This window comes from Propithecus coquereli, unplaced genomic scaffold, assembly GCF_000956105.1.
Source record: "Propithecus coquereli isolate 6110/MARCELLA unplaced genomic scaffold, Pcoq_1.0 Scaffold785, whole genome shotgun sequence".
NCBI lineage: Eukaryota > Metazoa > Chordata > Mammalia > Primates > Indriidae > Propithecus > Propithecus coquereli.
In genome coordinates, this window is record NW_012154007.1 from 1,372,353 (window position 1) to 1,384,641 (window position 12,289).

Genomic DNA, 12,289 nt, shown 5'->3' on the forward strand with positions numbered 1-12,289 from the left:
CTCTGCCCGCTGCTGTCCCTTCCTGCCTCATCCCCCACCCCCGTGCCTCCCTGGGGTCACTCCCCACATAAACTACTTGCAGCTGCATCCTGGTCTTAGGAGGAGCTTCTGTGGCAGCCCAGACAGGGATGCGGGATCGGGGAGCTCACAGTCAGGCTGACGGATCTGACAAGTGCTGGGTGCAGTCACGTGCAGGCCCAGAGAAAGGCACCCTGCTCTACCTGGAAGTGGCCTGAAATGACCTCCAGGGAAAGGTGATGCCAGGTTGCGGCTTAAAGGTTGGGTAGGAAGTGTCCTAATTGAGGAGGGAAGAGACGGCTGGGAAAGCACACGGCTGTGAGCACGCAGAGTTCGCACTCATAGGGAAAACGAGTCACTTGGCGTGGCAGGAGGATGGGGTGTGAAGTGGGAAGTGGCAGGAAGGGGGTGGAAGCCAGTCCTGGGGGCGTCATAAGCCAGGCACAGGGGTCTAGGCTCCCCCAGAGCTGCTCCGCAGAAATACGAAGCTGTCCACACAGGTGGGGCTAGACTGCGGGATTCTCACGCCCGGCGACTGGCTAGAGTCCCCAGGGAGCTTTTACAAATGACTAATGGTGGGGACACATCCCAAGACGTGCAAATCCAAGCTGGGCCTGGGCACGAGTATCTGCCCACAGCTCCCGGGGTGCCGGCAGAGCTCCAGAGGTGAGACCCCCTGTGCTGGAGGGTGCACGTCCACCTCGTGTCTCCCCCTGGCCCACTCCCCTGGGGGCAGACTCACCTGCTGCCTGGTGAGCACGCTTCCCGTCAGACACCGACACCGCCCAGTGAAGAAGAGCACGAGCCAGGCCAGCAGGAGGGAGGACAGGAAGGCAGCCACGAACCCCGCCGCGTGGACGCCGTGGTGCGGCAGAACCTGCGGGCATAGACAAGGCAGTGGACGCTTCATGTCGCCCGAGTCACGCAGGGGGCCAAGAGCCGGGAGAACCAGCCGGAGCCGGGGGACCAAGCTGCCTGCCCCTGAGCCGTTGCCGCGAGGCCCTCGCTGCTCCCTCGGACCGGGGTTTCCGCAGCGGTAAGCAGGACGAGCGAGTGTGTCAAGGAGCTGACACGTGGCTCGCACACGGCAGGGCCACCCAGCCCCGGGCACGGCTCACACAGGCATTTAAGAATGCTCAGTTCCCACATCTAGTATGTGACTGCTAAGGCACCACTGGCAGTCGGCGACACTTCCTGAGAGTTGGGCAGAATTCTGCAGAGGCCGGAGGGAGAATCCCGCTCACCTTCCCCCAACACTCTTGCAACTTTAAATCAAGTCATTAAACCTCAGTGTTTATGGCATTAAGTTTAGAGGCTATTTCTTGTCTTCTTACGGAGAAAAATGGTGAGACTGGTGCGCCACACTGGCCTCCACCCTCCTTCCCCACTTCTGCCTTCCAGCAGGTATTAGTTCTCGATGTACGTGTTTTGTTCTGCAACCACATTCAGTCTTTGTGACGTTTATAGGTTATTTCAAAAACGAAAAATTTAAAAAGACGACATCATTATGGTGATTAGGCAAACACTATTCACTGCAGAATATAGTAACAGAACGCGATCCTGCGACACTGACTACCTGGGCCTCAAAGGAGGATGCTCCTCACGCAAGCCTCCTTCTCAGGCTTCAGCAAGGGTTCTCAATTACGCTGCATGTTTAGTTTGCTTCGATTTGGACCAACATTTCCTCTTGTAACTTTTTGCTTTTCCTGAGGTTTCTCACTGCCTTTCTTTTCCTTCCTGGTATATGCCCATATCCTTAACGCTACTGTCTGTTACAGAAGGTCAAATCCGTTTTCTCTCGAAGTCATTATTCCCAGAGTTCTCTGACTTCCCGATTTGACGGGGACTGGTGACGTCCTAGGCCTGCTGCACGGCTGCCGCACCGTCTTCCTTCCCTGACTTCTATCCTATCTTCTTATAGCATTACTGACTGAAGAAAAACTGTACCTCTTGGACCACATTTCTTTCTTTTCAATGAGTATCCTCAGTATCTATTTATTCTGAAGTACATTTGTTTAGAAAAGATGTTCTTTTCTTACATGTCTGAAAATGTGACTTTGCCCCCATTTTGATCGATAGCTTGGCTGAGTACATAACTCAAGGTCCAAAACCTCTTTACCTCAGAATGCTGATGGTCCCACTCTGCCTTGTGACGTAAGTGTACCTGAGGACGTTCTAGAAGGATCTGTTTTTGCCTTCTGGGTGCTTTTAAGTTCTCCCCCTCTCCCCTGTAGTTCTGAATACCTAACTATTTAAAAGATGTTGAATGTATTTTTAATGATATAAAAAAGGGTTTATACCCTAATGTAACTTTGTAGAAAAGATACAAAACTATATACACAGTATAATTTCAATTTCACTAAGATAAAAATAATAGGGATGCATACATATACATGTGTAAACTGCGAAGAAAATCCTCCAGAATTTTGTTTGAATGTGATTACTTGATGAGGTTTTTCATCTTTTTTATATTTCTTTGTTTTCTAAGATCTCTATAATGGGCATGTATTACTTGTAGAGTAGGAGACAAGATATCATAAAAATTTTAAGTCAAGTTTGGTAGACGAGGATCACCTGGATCCTCCTTAAAAGAAGGACTTGGTGCCTAACCATGGGCCGTGTGGTCGGGCGGCAGACTCTGACCTCAAGGTCTGAACCAGCTGCAGAGAGCCAGCTCGCCTGAGGTCGCGCCCTCCAAGACAGCCTCGGTGGGCTGGCAGAGCTTACAGGGGTGTAATGCCAGCCACTTTTCGCCGGCAAGGCAACTCTTGCCCCAGAGCAACCCCCCAGGCTGGCTGAGGCTCCATCAGCCTGGATCACACCTCGACTCCCTCCTCTGTGCAATCCTGCTTCCCCCTTCCTCCTTTCCTAGAGGGTCACTGACTGTGCCAACGGTCCCCAAGACCACCTGCAGGCTCGACGATTCACTATGAGGACTCACACGACTCAGCACGTAGTCCTGCTCACAGCCATGACTTACCATGACAAAACAATACAAAGCAAAATCAGAAACGGGAAGAGATGAATGGGATAAAGCCCAAGGAAGACCAGGCACAAGCCACCAGGAGAGCCACCTAAGACGTGCTTAATTCCCCCAGCAAGGAACTGGGACAACTCACATGAAATGCAGTCGCCCAGGGAAGCTCATTAGGAACTCAGTGTCCAGGGTTTTTACTTAGGGCTGATCACTTAGGCACCCTCTGCTTGTACCAAAATCCCAAAGCCCAAAGACAGCAAGTATTCAACAGGAACTACATTGTTTGTAAAGCAGTTCCAGCACAGAGAGCCGCTCTGCTCAGATTTTGGAAGGTGGCACTCCTCCTGAAACCCAAGTTCTCAGACGCCAGCCAAGGACCAATCTCACAGGTAGGACTTCCTGAGGACAGAAGTCTTGGGCTGGATGTGTTAACTTTTTCCTACACACTGGGAAGAAGCATATTATACCCCAAGCTCTGCCTCAGCATCTGTGTCCAGAAAAGACAACCTGTGACAAATTTAATCCAAAATGGCTAAAGCCCGTGGGACTATCAAATGTGCTGTTTAGGAGCTAGAAGACAACTGGCCTGTTCCTTATCCCCAAGACCACAGTATAGCTGTCGTCAAGGTTAAATTATTTTTGGCAGACCAACCAGGCCAACCTGACCCCCCAGACTGCCAAAGCTAAGTCGAGTTGGAACAGGAGCTTTGGTCCCAGTGTTTACTGGAACCTGCATCAAAGTGTGACGCCGCACATGACTCCCCACGGTCAGTCAGCCTGTCCACAGAGGCTGTTATCAGAGATTGCCAGGGAGCCAACTGTTTTCATACTATAGCATCCTCCTGATCCTAAATCTTGAATTTTGATTGGCACTAAAATGAAATCCGAGTTCTCCATGTGTGCTGCTCCCTGAGCCCTGACTGTATGTCTGCTGGACAAGAAAAACATCAATAAACTGGATAAATATGGATAGCACTGCGATGAGGTTATGATGGAAAAGAGACGAAACGATCTTGTCTCTGAAGAGAACAAAGGAGCTAACGACAAGCAATCTGCTCTCAAGCTGTCTCTCTCAAAGAAGGCAGCAACTTGTTTTTACTGCTTCAGGAAGAGGGATGGAGAGGTAAAGGGAATTCACAATTTTACTCACCTACGATGTGCCAGTCTTTGGACTAGGCACCTGCAGCAACCCGAATCGTGCTCCCCCAAGATATGTTGAACTCCTAACCCCGGGCACCTACGAATGTGACCTTATCTGGAAATTAGGTCTTCGTAGAGGCAATCAAGATGAGGTCACACTGGATTAGGGTGAGTCCTAAATCAGTGCTTTAGATGCTTTATCTCATTCAACCTTCTGTAGTCCCATGGGGCAGGTACTATCCCCATTCTACTGACAGACACATGGAAGTGCAAAGAGATTAAATAATTGATCCCAATCCACAGATAAAAAACAACAGAGGGAGCTCTGCTGGACTCCAACACCGGTGTTCTCCCCACTGGAGCACACGACTTACTGTCCTGGGGGATGTGTGGTTCTTTTGGTCCCAACCTCCTCCACCACAGTAAAAGTTATTTGTCTGATGGATGAGAACCGGAAACAAAGACTGGGGCAGAATCCTATGTGGGCCGGGCCACCCTACTGCAACAGGCAGGAACAGAACTCTTGAGCACTCTCTCTCCTTTCTCTCCCTGCCTCCTTCCCTCCCACTTCACAAAGTGGAATTGGACAACTGAGTCAGGCTGCCTCACTTCTCTTCTTCCCACTTCCCCTTCTCTATATTCACATCTCAACACTTACTCTCCTCGAGTGAGGGAGCCTGAGCAGGAGAGGCGCCGTGGGCAGTCCAGTGGAGCAGCATTGAGCTCAGTGCCTGGCGCAGCGGCCCAGCTGTAGGAACGGACGCTTGGGTCTAGGAAGAGGGCAGAGCCAGCACGAGCTCTGCAGATCCTACCGTCCTCACCCTTCCTTCAACTCCTATTGTCTGACACCAGGTGATTAGCAAACCTAGGCAGAGCCTACCTCCTTGGGGCAAGCCCACTCATGACTCTAACTTTCTTCATTTATCTGTGTTGCTAAATTATGCAAGGCCTTCCCTGTCCACAACGGGCTGCTCCTAATCTTCAACGTTCTTCCTTCAAGACGATGGCTAAAGAAGAGTAAGACTGTCATATGCGGTTTTACGGGAAGGAGGAGGCGTCACATAATCAATACCATCCCATCATCTTTACCGTCATCATCACTGGCATCATCACTGTCACCACCGTCATTATCACACCATCGACATCACCATCACCACCGTCATTATCACACCACCATCACCATCACCACCGTCACACCACCATCAACATCACCATCACCACCATCACTATCACACCATCACCATCACCATCACCACCGTCATTATCACACCATCAACATCACCATCACCACCGTCATTATCACACCATCAACATCACCATCACCACCATCACTATCACAACATCAACATCACCATCACCACTGTCATTATCACACCACCATCACCATCACCACCGTCATTATCACACCCTCACCATCACCACCGTCATTATCACACCATCAATATCACCATCACCATCGTCACCATCACCATTATCATTATTATCATTATCAACCATCAACATCACCATCCTCAGCATCACCATCACTACCGTCATTATCACACTATCAACATCACCATCACCACCCTCATTAGCAACATCACCAGTATCACCATCACCCTCACTGTCACCATCTTGAGCAGCAGCACCACCACCACTGTAGCGAACGTATACTGAGCAGACACCAAGTGCCAGGGATGGTTCAAAGTGGTTTACAGGTATTAATCCATTTAGTTCCCACAACAGTGCTGTGAGGTGGACACCATTTTAATCTGCATTTTACAAATTATAATGCCAAAGTAGAAATAAGTTAAAGAAATGGCCCAAGGTCACAAGGGGTAAGTAGTGAACCCAAGATTCTCACCCACATTCTGGGCTAGTGGCCTTCCTGTCCTGCCTGCCTCCCTAGCATTTGGGCACCAGCCTGGCCTTTTACCAGGAGCCCTGCACTGAGTCACCAAGTGTTTGTGTCACTGTTGACACTTTGATTCCCACTCTGAGTTGCTGCTCACCTTTTGTGAGTGAGTAGCAGGGCAGAATTTTGGAATTCCTGAGTCTCTGGCCAAAAGCCTTCATAATCCCTTCAAACTATGCTCAACCATCAATGTCTTTATTGAACTTTTTCTACAGCTAAGCCTTATTCTCTTTTTAATCTTTCAAATAACACTTAAACTCAGAATTCCTACAACCATATCACATGTGTAGAAATCAAGGTTTGCTATAATTCTGATTGCCTGAAACTCAATTTAAGTGGCTACATCACAATGGGCTGCCAGGTTTGAGGCAGAGTCTGGAAGTGGTGCTCATCTTTGCTGACATCTCATTAACACACTGGAGCAGCAAAGCCCTATGCCGGGTGCTGGAGGATAAGGAGGAACCAGACCCAGTCCCTGCTGCAAGGAGCTCATGGTCTGCAGAAGAACGAGCCAGGCAAGGGCAGGAGGAGCACGGCCTGCAGCAGGCACAAGAGAAGCATCCCCAGAGCCCAGAGGGCCTTTGAGAGCAGGTGAGGGATTTGCCATGTCACCCCAAGGGCATAAGGGGAATCACCACAGAGTTTTCAGTCAGGAAGAAGTATGGTCAGATCAGTGTCTTAAAACAGCGGTCCCCAACCTTTTTGGCACCAGGGACCAGTTTCATGAAAGACAATTTTTCCACAGACTGGGGGTAGGGGCATGGTTTCAGGATGATTGAAGCACATTACATTTATTGTGCACTTTATTTCTATTATCATTACATTGTAATATGTAACGAAATAATTATGCAACTCACCATAATGCAGAATCTATTGTTGCCACCGAGCTGATGGGAGGTGGAGCTCAGGCGGTGATGCGAGTGATGGGGAGCGGCTGTAAACACAAACACAGATGGAGCTTCGCTCGCTCACCGGCTGCTCGCCTGCTGTGCAGCCCGGTTCCTAACAGGCCAGGCACTGGTACTGGTCCGCAGCCCGGGGGTTGTGGACCAGAGTTTTAGAAGACAACTCTGGCTACTGTGTGACCTCTGCCCGAAGGAGGGCAAACCTGTACACCACGGCCAAGGGAAAAAAGAGGAGTGTGACACAGGGCTGCAGGACGTGGCAGGACACACTGGTAAAGACCATGAACTCTCGCCCTAGTGGGGGTTCAACTCCCAGATGCACCCCTTTCACACTGCGGACCCTGGGTCTCCCTACCTCTGAGCTACAGTTTCCTCATCTGAAAAATGAGGATTAAAATAGTGCCTACAGTTCCTCAATTAAGTTAAAGATAGAATTATCATACAACCCAGCAATTTCACCTCTAAGCATATACCCAAAAGAATTAAACACAGGTGTTCAAACAAAAATCAGTACCCAAACGCTCACAGAGCTCTATTCATAATAGCCGAAAAGTGGTGGGAAAAAAACCCCAAATGTCCTAATGAAGAGAGAAACAAAATGTTGTACCCATACAATGGAATACTACTCAGCCATTAAAAAGAATGACGTTCTGCTGCATGCTACAGCACGGAGGGACATTGGAAACATCACGCTAAGTGAAAGATGCCACCCACAAGGACACATGCTGTGCGATTCCACCTACGTGAAATGCCCAGAGCCAGCAGACCCACAGACCGAGGGCAGCCCAGCGGCTGCCGGGGCTGCAGGGGAAGGAAACGGGGAACAGCTGCTTCATGGGCACCGAGCGTCCTTTTGCAGAGATGAAAACGTTCTGGAATGAGACGGTGGCGATGGCTGCACAACACATGAACGTACTGACTGTCAGCAACGGTACATTTTGTGTTATGTGTACTTCTCACACACACACACACACACACACACACACACACACACACACACACACGGTGCCTAATTTGTAGGGTCATCAGTAAATCTGAGCTACTATGACTATGACTGTTGCTAAGCCGGAGGGAAGGACACAGACTAGAGGATACTTAGGAGACAGGGTCAGTGGGATGTAGGGACTGAGTGGAGGGACAGATGCCCAGGATGTCAGAGACAGCAGGAGCCAAAAACGCCCCTCGATGTCTACTTGGGAGGCTGGGTGCTGGTGGGACCCACCACTGCAGTGACAGGTACAGAACTGGCAGCAGCTTACAGCACCACAGTCAGCCAAAGGTAATCACACTTTTCAGATTCCCCTAAAAATGTTGCAGCCACTGATCATCCACTGATCACAACAAGTATAGACACCAAAGAGCAAATTTACCTTAAACCTCATCATCTAAGAACAAAGAAAAAGAGGTGGTTGTCCCGGCTTCCCAACCATCGGAGTCCTCACTGACTTTCCTACTTGTATCTGGAAAAGAATCATCCGTCATTACCACCCCTTTAATCACGCATTAGCCGGAGCATTGCCTTGGATGAATTCTATCACTGCATTTGTGAAGCGCGATGCTAGACAAAAAGGCTTTTCAGAAGGAGTGCTTTAAATGTTTGAGATCCAACATCAAGTTACAAAAGCATGATGAAGAATTGTTTACGTCTGACTTCAGTTATGTAATAAATATATTCGTAGCCTTGTGCAAGGCAAGAGCTAACATGTTAGCAATGGTTCTCTCTGGTGGTGGGATTATAGGTCATGGTATTTTATTCTTCCAACTCTTCTGTACACAGGGGGAGGTTGTGGGGAGGTGGTGTTGCCTCCCAATGGCCATATATTAAATCCCACCCATTAACCTCCTCAAGAACCCCTCCCCCCCGACAAAGCTTGATGGGAGATCATACAGAATGTTTTCCTTGGAACAAATTTGAGGAATAATTCCATTGAAATTCTTTACTTTGAGCTACAGATCCAAGAAACAGAGGGGTCGGTGGCTGCAGACCCTTGTCCCACAGTCCCTGAGGGACAGCCTTGACTGCACAGAGACTCTTGGCCTCCAGCTGACAATACTGGACAGAGCGAGAGCTCGGAAGTAACCACAGGAAGAGACAATCACACTTTCTAATGCAGCTCTGCTAATGTAACAATCGAATGCACAAAGCTTAGATTACTGGACACATTGCACAGCGTGACTCTGGACTGTAATGACCTTGGCCCGTTCCCAGAGACTCTCGGGACCTGAGTTCTGTTGTTATTGCTTTTCAAAATATTAGCACGCTAATGTTTTATTACATGGACACCTTGTATAATGCTTAAGTCAGTGTTTTAATGTGCCTGTCACCAGAATAGTGTTCGTCACACCCAACAGGTAAGTTTTTATCCCTCATCCCCCTTCCACCCTCCCCCCATCTTGGTTTCCTGAGTTTTTTACTCTAAAATGAGAAAGTGGAACTAGATAACCTTTAAGGTCTCTTCCAGGCAAAAATTCTACTCTGATTTAACAAAAATGTATTCAGTGCCATCTGGGGGAATAATCTCACAGAGGGCCAGGGGTTAACAGAGGTCCCGACGCCATGAGAGCCCAGCAAAGGGTGCAGCCAGCTCGCCTGGGGCAGGCTGGGGAGTCCCGGAGTGTAGGCTCTGGGCGGGGCTCTGCAAGATGGCGATGAGCGGCCCAGAGGACAGGTGAGGAAAGAAGAGGATGTGCAAACCAGAGCAACGTGGAGGACAAAGGGCCCAGGGGCACGGGGAGGCGGTTGACAGGGGTCAACTTTCCCGATGGACACTGAACGGGGGGCCTGCAGGAACATAGAGAAGGCGGCTTGTGCTGCAAGGAAGGTCGCCACAGAGCGGGCAATGGGCTAGCAGGGAGCAGAACTGGAGGCTGAAGAGTCCCCAGAACAGACGCAAACCAGATCAGGACAATGGTTAGTGGGCCGGACACGCCGTGGCACAGAGAAGGCAGCAGTTACAATATGCAGTTGTTTGTGCCCCAGGCCTCCGAATTCAACTCAAAGCCACATGACTTTGCCAAGAGTCACCCAGTCCCTCCACTGGGCTCCAAGGGCACCTCGTAAAACCCTATACTGGGAAATTCTCACAGGGTAGACAGCTCTCTGCTGAGCATTCCTCTTACAAATTAACAGATGCTCTTTATATGTTAAAGACATTACTCTTTCATCTTGTATGTTTGTTAGAAGTATTTTCCCAAGTTTCTTATTTATTTTTCTAAGTGCTGTTTTTAAGTGTAAAGTTTCCAAATATTTATGTACTCAAAACTATGGTTTTCTTCAGCTCATATGATATTAGCCCACATTTACTTTTTACAAATTGTTTTTATCTACTTAGATTTTAATCTGATTAAGAAATTCACCTTTACTTTTGTTCCAAAAGATCCAGCCAGTTGCCCTCAAATTCATGTATAGTATATTCTTCTCCGACTGATTTAAAACACCGTTGCATATGTATATATGTATATATGCGTGCATAGTTAATTCTCTTGTTACATTGGTCTGACTTTTCTTACAGCAGTTGCAGACTGCATTAATGTCGCTTGATAATGTTTTTAATATCTGCTAGGGCAAATCCTCCCCCATTGCTGTTCATTCACAAAACCTTCCCATCTAGTTTTATAATTTATATTTCAGGTGGAACTATGATTTGATCACATTCGCCTCGAAGTCCTACTAGAATTACTATTGGAATTGAATGAATTGGGGTGCCATAACAATTGGTTTAAATCTCTCTCTCTGATTAGACCCAAGATCCTGGCAGCAGAACATCATGACCTGCTCTCCCGGCACCTGGCACAGCGCTCAGCCCTTTCACGGGCACATGTGATGACCACAAGAAAGTGGAGGTCACATCTAGTACAGTCTGAGGCCTGCACTCAATATTCAGTGGTTCTTTCTTCCTCTTAAAACGACTCTATTGTCTGGGCACGGTGGCTCACGCCTATAATCCCAGCACTTTGGAAGACTGAGGCGGGCGGATCACTTGAGGCCAGGAGTTCGAGACCAGCCTGAGCAACAACATAGTGAGACCTCATCTCTACCAAAAAAAAAAAAATTATGCAGGCGTGGTGGTACACTCTTGTAGTTTCAGCTACTCGGGAGGCTGAGGCAGGAGGATGGCTTGAGCCCAGGAGTTCAAGGTTGCAGTGAGCCATGATCACACCACTGCACTCCAGCCTGGGTGACAGAGCCAGATCCTGCCTCTAAAAAAACAAGCAAAAAAACCTCTCTTCATCCAGGAGCCAGAACTTGAAGGAAAACTTCTTGAGACAAAACGGGAAGCAATTTCTTGGGGCCTCATTTTCCTTGGCTGACGTGTCAGTTTCAGCCTCAGGAAATTAAGGAGAAGATGGGGCGACTTGTGAGCGCTGCACAACGCCAGCTACGCTGTGGAAACCTCATGTCTATCTGTACCTTTTAACTGCATGATGGAAACGTCAGAGGAGCTGCTACCCTCGCTGGCCAGCTCCCTGTTTGTCACCGCCATGCTTTCCCAGTGTGACTCTGGTACCTCTGCAGGTGCCCACGGCAGCTTTACGACTGCCGAGGGCCATGCCCCGTCCTGGAGCAAGTCTCACCCCGCAGCCGTGGGTTCACGTCCGAGCAACAGTCAACAAGGGCTTAGCCTTGAAGTCGCATCTTCAGCTGCGTATTTTAAAATACCCCTTCCCCACCTTTAGCTATTAATCTTACTTTTAAGGCCCAACTGAATTCTTCCTCCTCCTGGCAGCCTGCCAGCACCCCCAGGCCCACATCGCGCTCTCTCCTGGCGCCATCCACAGTACAAACAATCTAAATTTCAGGTCATAAGCTTGCAAATTCACTCATAACTATGCAATCACTGTGTGCACTGTTTGGTCTTTTCTTCATTTAATGTCTTGGCGAGAGGGTGGGTATGGGAGTGATGGGCGGTGGGTCCCCGGGCTTTCCCCCAACTCCATTTACTCCCTAAAATCTCACACTGGGCCTGACACATACCTACCCCCAGGGGCCTCTGCATGTGAGACCCTGGTACAAAACATTCATTCTCACTGATCACAGAACCCTTGGCATAGCTGTGTTGTTTCATGTGTACGTAATAATAATACCAATGACAACAAGGGACGTTTATGGAGAACTTACAAAACTCGAGGCACTGTGCCGAGTGTTTACATGCATAGATCCACTTACCTCGACAACTCCCATAACGCGAATACTGTTGTTATCCCCATTTTACAGCTGGAGAAAGTGAGGTAAGCACCAGGCCTGAGGTCACACACAGTCAGCAAAGGGGCAGGGATTCAGAGCCAGGTCTTCTGGGCCAAGACTGTCATGCCCACATCTTCCCTGTGGGGCTGCCACGTCCCTAGCCCTGGTCT

The 12,289-nt window shown here is 48.9% G+C and overlaps 1 protein-coding gene across 1 annotated transcript in view; it reads right to left on the bottom strand.

The window, feature by feature from the left end:
• EVC2 (Ellis van Creveld syndrome 2) overlaps positions 1–12,289 on the bottom strand; it is a 137,477-nt gene that overhangs the window by 97,748 nt on the left and 27,440 nt on the right. The window contains exon 8 of the mRNA XM_012662838.1: positions 761–895. Within this exon, the coding sequence (XP_012518292.1) occupies positions 761–895 (135 nt within the window). The remainder of the gene's footprint in view (positions 1–760; positions 896–12,289) is intronic.